General features: G+C 38.5%; 1 protein-coding gene across 2 annotated transcripts in view; it reads right to left on the bottom strand.

Moving 5' to 3' along the window:
- LOC119647937 overlaps positions 1–16928 on the bottom strand; it is a 504053-nt gene that overhangs the window by 323112 nt on the left and 164013 nt on the right. The window contains exon 1 of one of the 2 annotated variants that reach the window (XM_038049282.1): positions 8196–8913. The exons of the other annotated variant lie outside the window; for it this stretch is intronic. Coding sequence (XP_037905210.1) covers positions 8196–8234 — 39 coding nt within the window. The 5' untranslated portion in view covers positions 8235–8913. Of the gene's footprint in view, positions 1–8195; positions 8914–16928 lie in introns of those variants that run through there. 2 annotated transcript variants of the gene reach the window in all.

Genomic DNA, 16928 nt, shown 5'->3' with positions numbered 1-16928 from the left:
TCGGTGGTCAAAGTCTTGTTAGCACTGATGAAGGGAACAAGTGGTTCCCGAAATATTGGCATTTGCAAAAGAAAAATTAACACTTGCGAATAGGAAAAACAAGTTTTTATTATTTTAAATAATTTAATCGCTAGAAATACCGCAGAATTACACTCAGAAGTTACAGTAGCTAGTTTTCTTTGACTAACCAATTAGCTACAACAGTTCCCTCGAACCTACCACTGTATTAAGAAAATTTAGGCAGTGAGTAAGCTGATGTGCTTATGTGGAATAGAATTAGCAGTCCCCAACCGACTTCATCTATTCATATTACTCGCTACTCACCTAAATCTAACTCGACTTCCTTTCGTAGTTTATTAAATTAGTTTAATTCTCAGGCTAAAACCGATGAGGTTCATTAGAATTCTAATTCGAATGTTTAATGCGATCAGATCTATGAAGCAGTTAATAAAACATATCTAGCCCAATGTCCTAGTGACATTCAGATGGTCAAGTAGTTTGAATATCGGCCTTTCTACGTCGATTTTTCAATTGAAACTCTAGTCAAAAGTATTGATGATAAGAAGATTATTGTGGAAAATATCGTAAAGAGATATTATTGATAAAATACGCAGTAACGAATATGTCCAAATCACCGCAAAATTCAAGATAAAAGTCGAGAGGTTCAGGTCAACGTCTAGGCACGTCTAGGCCACTTGTTTTGATTTATTCAGTAGCGAGGTAACAAAAAGTGAAGTAAGAGAAAAATACGTATTTGTATACATTTCAAAATACTATAACCCAGTAAAGGAAAATATCTCCAAAATCAAATCTTTCTATTAAGAGAAGGAAGTTTTTTGGTAATTACAGTAGTAGAACTTTGATTCTAATTAATCATCAGGTTTGCGGTCGATATTTGTCAAATCCTAAAAACAATAGCTACAATAAAGTGAGAATTTCTACATTCATATCTGTAACTGACGCTAACATGATTTTATTATTATTTATGTCATTCACAGAAATGCCACCATCCCATCAGACAACTTCACAATCTTCGGAAACATACATCTACTTGGCATCATTTACTTCTCCTTCCAGAACATAGCATTTGTATGATTTCCTTTCCGCCAAACTCCTAATATTCAACTTATAGTTTGAATTATAATATTGAAATCTATTTTGCAAAATTTTCTATGTTTACCCTCATCCTAACTGTACTAATGTCACCAATGCATAAAAAATATTTGTTTGAAATTTTTTTTCATTAGCATTGTTGGTATGCTACTGGTCGCTCAATAGTAAACTGGATGTGCAGTTCAGGCATTGGGTGCATGCAATTTATAATGATCAGTAGATGGTAATATAAGTTCACGCAAAAACGTGTGGGCGGTGGTCGGCAATAAGTCGATGTAAAGGAAAACAGAAGCGTTTTTTGGCAGGAGCATGAGTTGAACAAACAACGTTCTGTAACGTCATCGAGCAACAAGAAGAACAGCTGAAGCTTCCTAATGGAGACGTGGACGAATGGCAGCAACAATAACAGTAAACATTAACTTAAACCTTAACTGAAAGCGGGTGGCATCTAGTAACTATACGTAAGGGCATATAGGAACCATTATACTGCTTTTGTTCTTAAAAACGAAAACTACCATGAGCTAGGACTAAAAGAAGTTCGACACGTTAAAGTTGTCCCAAATATGATCTATGTGTCAAAAAATTGTTTCGCATTTAGTGATAGATATTTTAAGATAACCAAAGGAACAGTACTGAGGACCCATTATCCACCAACTAGTATACACTATACAAATGAGCTGGTATATATATTAGGGTAGAAACTCCTTTCCCTATACGATACATCAAGGCCAAAGAAGGTATTGAGGTGGTAGGATCCAGGGCTTTAAAATTATGCAGATTGTCCAGGGGGTAGTCGCTTTATGTCCTGATGAAATTTTATAGCAGTAATTAGATAGCGCGTCCCTTGCGCGAGTGCATTTGTAGTTGCTATAACTGTATTTTGTTCGAAATTAAGAGTTATAAATGGCTTCATATTCGAAAGACGACTTTTCAAACAAGTCGTTTGTCACATTCGCGGAAATTCTATCTTAAAAGGTAATAACCGGATCATTCTGAATTTCGGATGATATCATATTTTTAGGTGTCCTTTTTCTTGCATAATTAGTGAAATAAAAGTGGTGAAAATTGAAATATATTTTTTCAACACTTGCAAAATTTTTATTTTGACTATTTTCAACTGCATTAAGGTTCACATTCTTAGAAAATTAGTCAGTGATGTAAAATTAAAATCTTTGCTTTCAGATAAAAATTGGAGTCGCTACACGTCCCACAGTTGCAGAACTTTCGTTACGACCTCCAGCAAAATAATGTCGTGTAACTTTTTCATTTTTGTCTTAAATTTTTCAAGAAATCCGAAAAGTTATGCCAAATAATACCAACATAATGTCTAAATTTGATAGACTTTTAATTACTTTTTCTTACTTGAAAAAATATCTGAAAGAAAAGTATGTGAAAAAAAGCCTTCTAATGCGGGTTCCATCCTTAAAGGAGTTAAACGCAATAAATTGTCCTCTTACAAAAGTTGTTCCATTAGAAGAAAGGATAAGAAACACCGTCATAATAGCAAATTTTCAATTTTTCATACAGTCGGTACAAGCGAGCCGAATACAGTACACAATGCTTTTAACAGTGCTTTTCTATCGTACCAGTGCTATTTTAACATTCAGCCCGCTATATCTATGATAGTTGGCATAGCTAGCGGAAAAAAAATTCTCTTTTCTTTTATCATTGGAATGGATAAATTAAAAAGAAAAAAAAACAAAATTGAGGACCACTACTACTTTTCTTCCTAATTCTCAGTGAGACCATAATTTCCTAAAAAGGGCGACTGTTTTTATTGACCATCAAAAATTAAGGTAATGAGGGTCACGATCAATACCCGCTAATTTACATATTCAGGTATACTTCTTTTGTCAGATTTAAAAAACATTAATGTAAAACTTCAAATTTATAAAAAATTTCAACGAGTCGAAAACCGAGAGCTTGACATTTCAGATATGAAAGGTTTTGTACATTTCTTGTGTAAGGATAGTGGGCTGAAAAGTTCGTAAGTTAACACACAGATAGCGTAACTAGTATTAAATGCATGTGATTTTTGGTTAACCCTAATTTTCAAAAGACATGTGTACAAATTTGACACCTGTCGGACTATTAGTTTGTGGGGTAGAGCATTTTGAGTGAAACAACGTTCATCGGTTTGAAGAAAATGGATTAAAAGGATTTTCGTGTGTTAATAAAGCATTGCTTTTTGGATAAAAAAAAATACTGTTCAAGCCAAGGGTTGGCTAGATAAAGATTATTTGGACTTTGTATCATGAAAATCAACCGTTGAGAATTGGTTTGCTTAGTTTAAACGAGGCGAAATGAGCACCGATGACGATGTCCGCAGGGGACGCGCCAAAGAGGCTGTTAGCGACGCAAATAGAATTTCTTTGGATGACCGCAAAGTGAAGCTTTATAGATATTAAAGGAACGTGTTGGACTTATTTTACAATGTTTAGGTATGAGAGAGCTTTTTTTCAAAATGGGTGCCACGTGAGATCACAATCGATGAAAATAATAACGAGTTGACGATTCTGAGCAGTGTTTGAAGCTCTTTCTCAATAAAAAATCTGAATTTTTTCATCGATATGTGACATTGGACGAAACTTGGCTCCATTATTTCACACGATCGTCATCAGAGTGGACTATACGTGATGAGCCGACTCCAAACCATGCAAAGGCACAACAGTTGGCTGGCAAGGCTATGTCATCAACATTTTGGGGTGCGTATGGTATAATATTCATCGATTATCTTTAGAAGGGTGAAACTATCAAAAGCGACTATTATAAAGCACTATTGGCGCGTATGAAGGATGAAATTGCGAAAAAGGTGGCCCCATTTAAAGAAAAGTGCTGTTTCATCAAGACAGTGCACCGTGTCACAAATCAATAAAAACGGTAATAAAATTACATGAATTGGTCTCGTCTCGTCTCTTCTTCTCCAGATCTGGCCCCCAGCAACTCTTTCCTATTCTGAGATCTCAAGAGAATGGTTACTGGAAAGAAATTTAGCGCCGATGAAAAGGTGAAAGTGAGGCCTATTTTAAGGCTAAAGGCAAATCGTTCTATAAAAAAGGTATCGAAGAATTGTTTGACATCTATAATCATTGTGTCACCCTCGCTGCAACTATATTGAATAATAAAATTAAATTATCAAATAAATTTTTTTCTATGTAATCCCAACAACAACAACCCAAACCAACAACAACAGCCCAACTGTTATAATTCGTAGGGACATTGGGTGCTTTTGGCGACAATGACTTCATTTGTAGAAATGAGGGTTCAACATAGGGGTAATGAAAGCTTTTGGTTATTGGAGTTTTCTCTAATCGGTTTCTTATTCTGTTTGACTTCATTTGTCCGATTTATTTAATAATTTTTACTTTTTGTACACAACTACCTGGCGTTGCTACTACCCTAATTTTTTTTGTTTTGTTGGTACACTGTTCATATGAACGTATGTGCGTTTTTTGCTAGTCCTTCCTAAAAGTTTCCTTCGAAAAAAGGCAAAACACCCATGAAGGAAGCTCTATATTTGTTCGAAAAATGGATCACGCACATCCGAATGGAGGAAGAAGGCTAAACTGTATAGAAAACTGGCCCTTCTGATGCATGAGTGAATGTATTTTCACATTCAGGAATAAATTTCATGAAACAGCCTCCGTGGCAGCAATGGGCAACCTCCTCTCACCGTTGCTATGAAAGGTATTTGGAGAATGTGGAGAATGGACTCGAGGAAGCTGGGGCGTTCCCGAGACACTGGATCAGATATGTGGACGATTTATTAACAATCATCAAAACGGAATAATCAGGACCGATCCTCGAGAAACTTAACCGGACACATGGGAACAGGAAGGAGATATATCGTTCCTGAACTTAAAAATAATCCGAGGGCATTGTGAATTCGACATCTACAGGAAATCGACCCAGATACAACGAACCATAACATACACCTTCAAAGACGATTTCCACCATAAGATTGCGGCATACGACTTTATGATTCACAGGATAAAGAGAAGAAGAAATAAAGAAATTAATTACATCTTGAAGAAAAGAGATACAACAGGAACTTCATCGAAAACCGGATCAAAAAGAAACTACGTCAGGCCTCAAGACAGCAACTTTCAACAATCCTCCAGGAAGTAAACGCAGAACCTTGGCAATGAATAACGTTAACCTACTCGGATCAGACGCAGAACATCAAAAGGCGGCTACACAAACATGGATTTCAGGACACCTCGACCAGCTGACGACACCTACTTAGGACCCGGTTACAATCAGTCAAGGACAAAAAAGAATGTGCTGAAAAAAGCGGCATTTATAAGATTTCCTCCCCAGACTGCGACAAGATTTACGAAGGGCAAACAAAACGTCTAGTCCACACCACGGTGTTAGAACAATTAAGGAAGGCCGAATCCGCTAAAAATGAGAATAACCCACACATAAGGTCTGCTGTTGCCAGACATATAATAGAGCAGGGACACCGTTTGTCGTTGGACAACGCCAATATTTTGAAGGGTGTGAACGACGTAAGAAAACTAGATTCCTACGAGAGCCTCCACATCTCGAAAATTCCCCCCGGAAAACGCTAAAAAAAGGACATGGGCAACAATTTTTCTACCTTGGTGGAACTTTTAGGAAAGATTAAGAGAAAAAAAGCATAACTAAAATCACCAGAAATTGTAGAAAAAATACAGGGTATCATATTGGAAATTCACCGAGTGGCTGAAGGGATTTTGTAGAAGCTTTAGGTATCTCATTGGCCAGTGTAAGCAATATTTTGACTGGGTTTCACAATGGGTGCCGCATTCGCTAAAAATGGAACAAAAATATTTTCGAGTGTGATTTTCTCAGCAACATTTAGAGCGTTTTCGAAAGAAGAAAGGGGATTTTGTGCGTCGGTTCATCACTATAGATGAGACTTGGGCCTATTACCATGATCCTGAATCAAAACAAAAGACTAACCAGTGGAGTGAACCTGGTTCTTCGGCTCCAAAACGAGTTCGTGGTCAGAAATCGGCTAAGAAGGTGTTAGCATCAGTTTTTTGGGATGCGAAGGGAGTTTTATTTGTGGATTACTTGCAAACAATAAATTCTGAATATTATTGTGACCTTTAAGACGAGCTGAAGGGAAAAGTTCGTGAGAAAAAGACCTGATTAGCAGAATGCACTGTGTCATAAGAGCATTTTCACAATGGGTAAAATCCATTAGTTCAAGTTCGAATTGTTGGAGCATCCACCGCAGTCACCAGTTTTGGCCCCAAGCGACTTCCATCTGTTTCCATACATAAAAAAAATTATGCATGGAAAGCATCTTTCTTCAAATGATGAGTTTATAACAGTTGTGGAAACGTATTTTGGAGCCCTTCCCATTCTTATTTCAGGGATGGAATTCATTAATTGGTGTCTCGTTGGAACAAGTGCATTGATGTTCACGGAGACTACACTGAATAATAAAGCGTATTTCAAACCATAAAATTGTGTTTTTCTTATCAAACCGCAAAATTTATTGAACAACCTAGTACTTATGTCGGATAATTTTTTGTTTACTTTAAGACTTTTGCTCTTACTTTCCTTGATTTAGTTATAACGTTCCAGTTGTTTAAACCTTTTACAAGTTAACATTTTTTTCTCCAGTTTTCGCCTTGGTATTTATTACCGGATAGCCGAGGAAAATACAAGAAAAATGTAAATAAACAACATTTATTTTCGCTCTGTCATCCCCTTGTCAATGTTTATTAATTTGCTTCATCATTAACGGCCCAATAATCGATACCCGGTCTAGGCTTGCCTTTGTAAGGAACTTCAAAATCTCTCTGTTGTGCGTCAAGGTCGACCAGTTCGATATCCTTGGCAGCTATCTGGCATTCCAGTCTACGCCATCGCTTCATCTAAGGCAGGGTCTTTTTCTTTATCGTTTTAGGATGCAGGTGTTGTTATTGTACTTGACTGGTAAGTACTTGATTGACTTGTTAAGTTAGAAGATAAGTATGGTCTGTTTGGCGGAAGTTAGGTAGCCAACCTCAAAAGGTCTCTACCCACTTTGAAAAATAATGTTTCTATAATTACACTTTATCATCAACAGCGCAACAACCTGTATCCGGTCTAGGCCTGTCTTAATAATGAACCCCAGACATCCTGGTTTTACGCCGAAATCTACCAGTTACATTTGAAAAACAAACATCTGCATCTAAAAAATGGCACTTTCCGTTGTTTCTTCTTCGTCCAGACTAAAGTTATTTCTTTTGAATCACTTCAATAGTATTTTTGTCGAAACAAAAAATAGCAAGTAGAACGAAATTTTATATTTAACTAGCTTTCGTTTGGCTTGATGGTAACAAGAACTGGTTGCCCCACCTATCTAAATATCAAACTAACTTCAGAGATTCGAATCCGGGCAATAAGACTGAGAGGCTAGTGTTCTACCTTCAACTATCACACCGTCTAACTATGATTGGTAAAAAAGCATAGTTTTCGTGACCTTTAGAATCAGTACTCTAGATGGATCCAACCAAAAAAGTTTTTCAAAAAAGTACAGAAGCCTACTAAGAGTGCTTATGTCCGGCTGATCTTAAGCTAGGCTTTAGACCTTCACATATTTGCAATTCACACATTTTTCGTAAGTAAAATTAAATGTTTAGGTTTCGCTCTAAAAATTATACCACGTCATGCTTCTTGACCGCATTTCAATAAAATGAATTTACATGTCCGTAAACTCTATAAGTGTATCTTTATTTTTAAATACAAACTTTTCCAAAATTTGTTTGGGCCTAAAGAATAAGTTGGGGAGTTTTCTTTGCTAGAGAATGTCACAGATGTCACCAAAATCTTCTAATTTGATTTCTCCTTGTTTTAAACTATGGTTTCTACTAAATGTCATTTATCTTAACAATGAGATATAACATACTGCCGTTAGGATCATTGCCGATTCTTCCTGATTTTTTGATTTAAAATCTTTTCGGGTTAAGCCAATATTGAAGTTTGTTTTTCGACTCTAAGAAAAAGAGCTAATTTTTAAGGGGTCGATAAAATTATTCTAAATCTAATCATTTCAACTCAGCAGAACAGGTATCAATATCATCAACCTTCTCAACTCTTACCTGCATTAATTTTGAATTTAATCCTTTCCTGGTATCCATGCTCCGAATATGTTGGTTGCGTTCTACTAATTACTCGTCGTTAATCAGTAAAACTCTATATTCAGAATAAAATGATAAGACAATTGTAATATTTCCAATTTCACAAGCCAATTAGATTTATAAACAAACACAATTTTCTTCGAAAACAATTTCAACAACAATTATCTGCCAAGCACTCTTCGACTTAATTTCGGTGATATCGCAATACAAAGGCCAATTTCAAATTTTCTACTGTGTTATAATATTTTCCGTTATTATTATATCACTATCATGCACCAGAAACAAAATCTTCGACTTCAAAGTTAATTTCTGTTCCGTACGAAAAAACGAGGCGTAAAGATAATTACAAACGAAAATTATATAACTTTTCTTCGGACGAACAATTACTATGCACCGCCGAGAGACAGTTAGTATTCCATCGAGAAGGTGTTAAACAAACTCCAGCGATTCAAACCTGCGACAAATTGTTTCGCGTCTACTTCCCCGATAGTCGGAACAGAAAAGTTACGAAATTTCGCGTACGTAAATCATCTAAAAATACGTTAAAACAACGATATTGTAACTATGATTTGTTGCAAACTTTAAGATGCGAAGCTCATATTGCCACAAGTGCGCGGTACTGTTTGTTTGTCCGTTTGTTAGTCGAAATGTTATTTTAAGGTTTTTTCTTAAAGCGCACACTCCGATGAGGCTGTGCTCAAACTAACTAGTACCAAACCGATGCCGGCTAAGATATATGAAAAGAAATGCTAAAAAATATTTTCAATCGAAATGCATTACCATACCATAGTACGCTACCATGAAAACATTGCGCCAACTATTTGTTCAAAAGAGTGCCGAGATGTTGGGAAAAAGAGCTGAAATGTACGAGCAACGCGGCTTCAAGCCAAAGTCGGACCTCTCTTGCGAAGCATGCCTACCAGGTAGGCCTGTGAAATGCAAGTGAAAACTGATGTGCGAAAATATTTTGACTTTTTTGGTAGTAACCAAGCGCTATTTGCAGAGCACAACTATGCGTGTTGCGTGGAAGTCACGCACATTTCGCCATGTATCTTTCAGCTGAGGTTCACTAATAAAAATCTGAACACATTAAACATTTCAAATCCAAGTTGTTGCCTCAGTTTTTATTTAACAGAAGGACTGAGTACGGTAGAAAAGTGGAAGGATTTCCACTTTAGAGTATTAGCACTCTGAAGAAGGATGTAGATAAATGAAAATATCTCTTTTTCCTCCACATTCCCAGAAAGTTTGGACGTAGCTCTTGATTACTACTCCTTCATGAAAGGGTACTTAACGTAAATCATTCCAATTTTCAAAAATCAACTCAAAATTAAACGGAAATCATCCAAGAAAATAATATTGAACCCTACTGTAGACTTTTCCAGCTTCACTTCATACTATATTTAACAGAAAACCTAAGTGTCCATAGTACCCACAAAACAACTTTACCACCATTCCATGGGGCACCCGTAATGTATAAAGATACTCCAATCCTACATGTTGGTAGCCGAAGGTATGGCGCCGTCCTCATACCAACTTCTAGCTTCCATGCGAGCGAAGCTTAACGCCATCAATACGGAGCCGACTTGTAATTATGTATCTGTGCAAATTGCAAGCTTGACAATGTGTCACTGTTGTGTGAGACCTGTAATTAGTGACCTTTGCAGCGTAAACTTGCATTTTCCAGCAAACTGCACGTTTTTGTCTGATTAGGAAACAGGGATGGGTATGCAGTTGGTAGTCTTTTTTTATAAACATCGGTTAAAGGCACTAGAGTTCATACGGGCAAATGGCAGCGGTTAACACGGTTGAAATCATGACAGTGTACATTGTAGTAGACGTTATTGTAGAGATTACGGAAACATTCCGCTGAAAAGGGGTGTAAGGCAGTGCAGAAAGGAAAAGTGCAGTGATCGGATTATTTGACCGCTCCCAGCTTGACCTTCCTCTAACCTCGTATCGGCTGAAATTGCAAGTAACTGTTCGCAGTTAAACACTCTAACTTAGATTTATTGGCCTTTTTTGGAAATTTATTATCATTTTTTGGTCAATTTGTAATGTTGATCTTGTTCTTTAAAGTAATTTCATTTCCCGCTTTCATGTCGAAATCGTGGTCCGAATTGGAAGTTGTAATTGTGGACTTTTTGCTGCTCTCGTGGTAGAGCGAGAAGCTGGATTGACCAAAGTGAGAAATGCATGGAAATAAGGGATTGACATGGGCACAGAGAACATTTTCCCTTATAGGAGATTCAAGCCTCAACGCAAGCTAAACAAGTCGGGAAACCGGAAGCTGGACGCTTCAGGTATGAAAGGTTTTCTGTATTTTTTTATAAAGACATTTGAGTGTGAATTTGCCCCATTAATACCTAACATGTTATATACGCATATATTATGTGCGAATATCCACTTTCGGGTGATATTCTAATTCAAAATCTAGAATTTACAAAGAAGTGACAACTTTGATCTATTATAACTTTATTAGTAATAGTGCGATTTCTACCAAACTTGGAAGAATCAAGCTCTATATTATAACCTACATTGCTGTAAAAGGTGCTAGAATGAACTTAAGAGGAGCTCTGCAGCCAATTACTGAAAATTATAGTAATATACTATTATTAACTTTATTTGAAGAAATATCGGTATGGAAGGTATTTCAGAGACTAGCAACCATATAATAGCAGCCTCTTGATTTTTTTCAGATTTTTTGGTTGAGTAGTTTCTGAGAATGGCCCCGTTAAGTAAATTATCACTTTCGACCCCCCGGAACTCCCCGCCTTTGCAAAAAATGTCGAAACTAAGACCAGCTTCGGAAAGTACTAACCAATGTAGCTTCGGAAAGTACTAACCAAGCCTTTCATTTGATACCCCACATGACTATATTTGGTGAAAATAAATGTGCACCCTCCTTTTGTATGTATGGGGAACTCCCCGTAAAGTGGACGTAACAAGATGTAACTAACTGTATGCATGAGCGTTCATAGTTGCCACCTTTTCACCAAATTTGGTGCCAATCGCTGCTACAGTCTACGAGAAAAATGCGTGTGACGAACAGGCAGACAAACAGTAAACCTATTTTAATAAGGTTTTGTTTTACACAAAACAATGGGGAAAGTAAAGGAAGAGGTCAGGTGAAAGTGATTCTATTCTGATGACGCATAAACCTGATATAATAAGGGAAAATTATGTAAAAGCATGAAAGAAGACTTACACTAGCAAATTGTGTCATCGATGAATAGTAGAGTTGTTGCCGACTTTACCGTCTCCTGTGTCTTTCCTATTATTTATCATTCATCCTCTCACAGTATCCATAACCGTCACCCAAACTTCCTCTACTGCTCCTTCGTAAAGGTTTCTCTTTTCCTCACTCAAAAGGCTTTCCAAAAGTGTTTTTATTCATTTTCTGGCCTTAATGCAATATTCTAAAATTCAAGACGTTGTTATTAAGTCTGTAATGAATTTTGAAATGAAGGCAGAGCTATCCTGAAAGCCTAAAGAAAAGTGGAGAAATTGACCATCCAGTTGCAGAAGCAGGTGATTCAGAATAAATGTTGGTAAACAGCAACAGGACAACATCGCGTCTGAGCTATGGGAAGCGAAAAGCCCCCAACATTGTGGCTAAGTGAGCTTCTCAATTCGGTTATTGAGGCGGGTAAGACATCATTTGACTGGCAAGAAAGCACTACCGTTCCAATATAGAAACAAGTCGGGAAACCGGAAGCTGGACGCTTCAGGTATGAAAGATTTTGTGTATTTTTTTATAAAGACATTTGTGTGCAAAATTTTTCCATTAATACGCAACAGGTAATATACGCATATATAATGTGAGAATATTCACTTTCGGGTGATAGTGACATTTAAACTATTGAATTTCTAAAGAAGTGACAACTTTTTCCTATTATAACTTGTTTGTAATAATGCGATTTCTGTAACTAAGACCAGCTTCGGAAAGTACTAACCGAGACCTTTCATTTGATACACCACATGAAGAAAAAAAATGTACATCCCCCTTTTGTATGTATGGGAACCTCCGCTTAAATTCGATGTAACAGGATGTAATGCACTGTGTGCGTGAGCGTTCACAGTTCCCACCTAACCACCAAATTTAGTGTCAATCGCTAGTCCTGGGGGTTTAACGTGAGTACCTGGCGTGAAGGCATAATCCCACGGTCCCACGGTCGGACACGGATTGATTTTGGGACCACAATCGGAGCCCCGCCATGCAAGCACAGCGGTCCTGGTTTATACTGAGTGCAGGCTCAGCATTCATACCAGTGGATGCGAGGCCTATCTAACACCTCTGCCACAACTAAGGAGTACGGCACCCGAGTTGTACAGCGCAACTCCACGCTTGAGCTTTGAGGAGCACTGCCCGCGATGTAGGCATAACCACAACCACCATAAAACTCCCACTAGGGGGCCAACCGCAAATAATCGGGCCGAGAACATATCCTCCAGGAATTCTCCTGGCGCATATGCTCTCAGAGGGCCATCCCTCCGGTGAGACTTCGTGGCAGAGCAACTTCAGATGAGTCCCTTGCAGACTCGGGTCTGCTCGCCCTCCTCGAGTACATGGGGATGGAACTCCCCAACGGGTGCGTGTTTTGTGTAAAACACAACCTTATTAAAATCGGTTTACTGTCAAAGGCAATCCAGCAGAATATTCGGTTCCTGTCCCATACAATAGAGATTTTTGAATGCATTGCTAACAACCGTCTTCACGGTATGGTTGAAATAACAGTGCATCGAGTCGGATTTCTTAAGAAGGAAATTACTGTACACGCTGCGCGATTACTCATTGAGAAACACCGTGAGAAGCATCGAGCATCTCTGAATGTAAGGAAAGCATTTGACCGTGTGCCACATAAACGCATCATCTCATCAGAGAAGCTCGTCCGCTGGGCTACATTGCTTAACCGCGATCTGAAAAATAAAGTTCGAAGTGTGGCGGTTGTATCAAAAGTGCTTCGCGGTTCTCTCGGCGTTCATCAAGGATGCACCCACTCATTACCCCAATTTCTCTTCCTATGGACACTGCCACACGGGACATCCAACGTCCAGGGCCCTATACACTCCTTGATGCAGATGATGTTTTTCTAGCGACTCATTGGATGTCGAGCAACTTGTCCAAAAATGGAATGATCACCTCATTCAACACAGTCTCAGATTAAATCTAAATAAAACTGAATTTTTGTCGTCCGATCCCTACAAAACAATCACTGTCAGTGGCAGTAACCTACCCAGAACGGCGCGATTTAAATATCACCTTCTATGATTCTGAGGGTTGGCGAACTATAAAAGACAATGAACGGCATCTCACGTTAAAGGAGGCGAAGATGTTGCGTTGGAATAGTAGCGTTACACGTCTTGAGCACATCCGAAATGAGGGTATCTGCAAACAATATGGGGTTGCACCGATTGTGAAAAAATTTACGAGAGAGGCAACTACGACGGCGTGATCACGTAATTGACGCTAACGAGAATTCACTCGCCCAGATTTGTCTGAACATCGAAGCCGATGGGAATAGGCCCCAGCCTGAGCAATCGAAGCTTGCTTGAACCACTGGAGGATTATCTGCAAGCCTCACGACTGCATCTAGATCGGGCAAATGATCCCTAGAATACCAGTAGCTGAAAGTCTGAACACACTTAAGCAGAATATTTTTGTTATACGCAATCAGTTGCGGTGGTACGGCGAAATTCACTTCAGTCTGGATCAGAATGCATTGTACCCGTTGAACTAGTGAATCCCAAAAGAGCGGCCAGACAGGACAGTTTTGGGTAGCGGAGCAAAAAGAATATGGGGGTAGACTGTGGGTGTTATCCAGTCAGTATGTCAAGCAGATTACTGGCACTAGTCCGGGTATGACTTTTTTGAATCTTACAGAAAAAGCGGTCCAACGTGTCATTTATAACGCGTAGAACTGGAGAGACCCTGGCCTTAATCAGGTTGATACAAGAAGCTTGGCGGTATACATGGTCAGTTGGTGTATAGAATATCTTAGACCATTTGTCGACCACTGAAATTACCCTACGGGGATTATCCAACTTCTTTCTAAAAATTATACTGCAGAGGTCACCGCAAAGACCAGATCGATTACTTGCTTGCCAAGCTGCTACAAATTTTCTACGGAATGTCATGTACGATCGCATTTTAAAAGTTTCAACTTTGGCTACTTTTGCTGCGGACCTAGTAGTAGTTATAGTTGCGAAACACCCCGAAGAATGATCGATTTTAAGTTGACTCATAATTGGTTTTTGCACTATGCATAAGAGAAGGCAACAAACAAACAAGGTTGCTGCTTAACATCGGAGGCAAAATATTGTCGACAGCTTCTTACTGCAGGGGTTCTACTATATGGGGTCCCTACTTGGGTGGGAGGATTGTATAATGTTGTGACCCGAAGGAGGGGGCAGGTAGGTATTGAGTGAGACTTTGTGTTTTGTCGAGCGCATGACCCCGTCGAATCAGAGAAGGAAGGCAAATTTCTCTACGGTATATATTTGTAAAGAAGCTAGCAGCAGAGGTTGGTTTGATTTCGGAAACGGTCGTTGGACCCCTACAGAGAAATGGCTGGACTAGAAGCACCTGATACAGCTCTTTGTGGTTGTAGGAAGTCTTTACATCGATTTCGACTGAACAAGCGCTTCGACTGCTCTGAATGCGCTTCTACACTCGAAGGAAAGCCATGTTCTATTGTCCTAGAACGATGCAGATATCGGACCTCATATCCTTTTAGAGGAGATGTTCAAGTCAAAGAAAAATTGAATTGCAGAAAGCGCCAATCTAAAAGAAACTTTTTGAACTGGAACGAGCCCTAAAAACGTGTCAGACGCTAACCGTGCTGGTGTAGATTAGAGTCTTTCCTCCTACAAGGAAATGGATAAAAGAGTAATGGGCGTAGTGGTTATTGGGCGCGAATCCCACGTATTGCTCCAACTTGATACAGCAGCCTCTTTTTAAAACTTCCGCAACCAGTCAAAAAAAAGTTATTATCCTTCGTAACAGCTACAATAGAACAAGGAGAAATTTGTACGATTGGCAGGGGATATCAAAGAAATTTGTTCTTTGTGTCTCGTGAGGGTGGTTGTAATTCCTATAAAATTGTGAGTGAACAGATGTAGTGCTTAAACCTTAATCGGCTTTCCTAGATATACAACATTTTCCATGTTGTCTGGGGTTTTCGATGAATTTCCTTTCCATTTCCCTTGTCTTTTTTTAAGTATGGTAGTTTCAATTGCACGTTCACCCGGAACTAATTGGATCAGTGATCGACTACCTACAATCAGACATGGAAATAAACAAATGGGAAGACTACTTCAAGAACGTGATATTAGACGCATTCAGTGCGGAAATGGTAACGTACGCTATCATCGAACTTAATTAGCTCCTCACCCCTATATTTATAGTATAACCATTTAAATTAAACATATACGATTGCCTTGTAAACTTAAGCGAAGCGTAGAATAGCTGAAACGTTATTCCTCTTCGAGAGTTCTTCCTTAGATAGTAGAGTTGCTTAACTGGTATCAAAATAGTCAAAAAGTCATTTTTCTCGCTTTTCGAATTGAAATCGCCTGAGGAAACAGCGAGGTATTTACTGTACGATAGGCGTTATCCTTTTTATAAGCTCGACAACGCCTTTTCCCATTTCCCGCATTCTAGAGATGAGATGGGCCAATTATATATACGAGCTTGACGATAATTTGGTTCAGTGCCTGTACAATTTTCATGCAGTTTGCACTATACGATCGACTTCGTTCCATCCTTGACCCTTCCTGTCCCCTAAGCTGATCATTCATGTCGTTCTTCCGAATCTCGGTTCGAAGTCATTTTAATCTAACTGATAGTTTAACTATTTGGCTAGACCCGATAGAACTGTGGGCAAATAGGGACTTCGCAAAGCTTACTCCTTTAAAATTATAAGCACCGGATCATAACACCATCAGCCATAACAAAGTATCCTCCGATTTTAATTGTGTATTATCGGCGGTGTCCGGATGGCTTAAGTGGTTAGAGGGCTGGACTGTCATAGCAGAAGGTCGCGGTTCAAATCTCGCTGGTGACAGAGAGATTTGTTATCGTGACTGTCTGATACCAATCGACTCAGCTGTGAATGAGCACCTGAGTCCAATCAAGATAATAATCTTGGTAAGCGCAATGCTGACCACATTGCCTTCTACAGTGTACTGTAGTGAATCTTTATGGTCTTAAACGAAGTGCTCTAACACATTTCAAGGTTCTGATTCAATATGAATTGTTGTGCCAATGGTTATTATTATTATTATTGTCGGTGAGCTTCCGAATCAAGGAAGCATTTTCCCTTTCTCGGGTAATAATCGAAAATTTTGATTCCCGGGGGCAACAACGAAAATTCCATGTTGCGCTTGGTACACAATACATGTTTCAATAAATGTTTCTCTATTGCTTCTACCGATCCGTTAGACAGAAATGCAATCGGTGGCATACCAATATGTAAAGGTACATACTATTGTAATGCTAATTACACGAAAAGAAGTCAGAGGTCATTTAAGTTTCCATAATATATAATAGAACAATTTCTAAATAAGATTTAGGGTTGCAGAAGATTTTAATAGTGACGGGTTTTGAGCAAAAATTTTCATATTTATTGAAAACTAAATATTTAGGGGTCGTTAAAGTTTAATATCTTGAGGTCGAGATGGGATACAGAAAAT

Source organism: Hermetia illucens, chromosome 2, assembly GCF_905115235.1.
Source record: "Hermetia illucens chromosome 2, iHerIll2.2.curated.20191125, whole genome shotgun sequence".
NCBI classification, from domain to species: Eukaryota; Metazoa; Arthropoda; class Insecta; order Diptera; family Stratiomyidae; genus Hermetia; species Hermetia illucens.
Note: the sequence above shows the minus strand (reverse complement) of the source record. Positions and strands in the feature narration are given on the sequence as shown.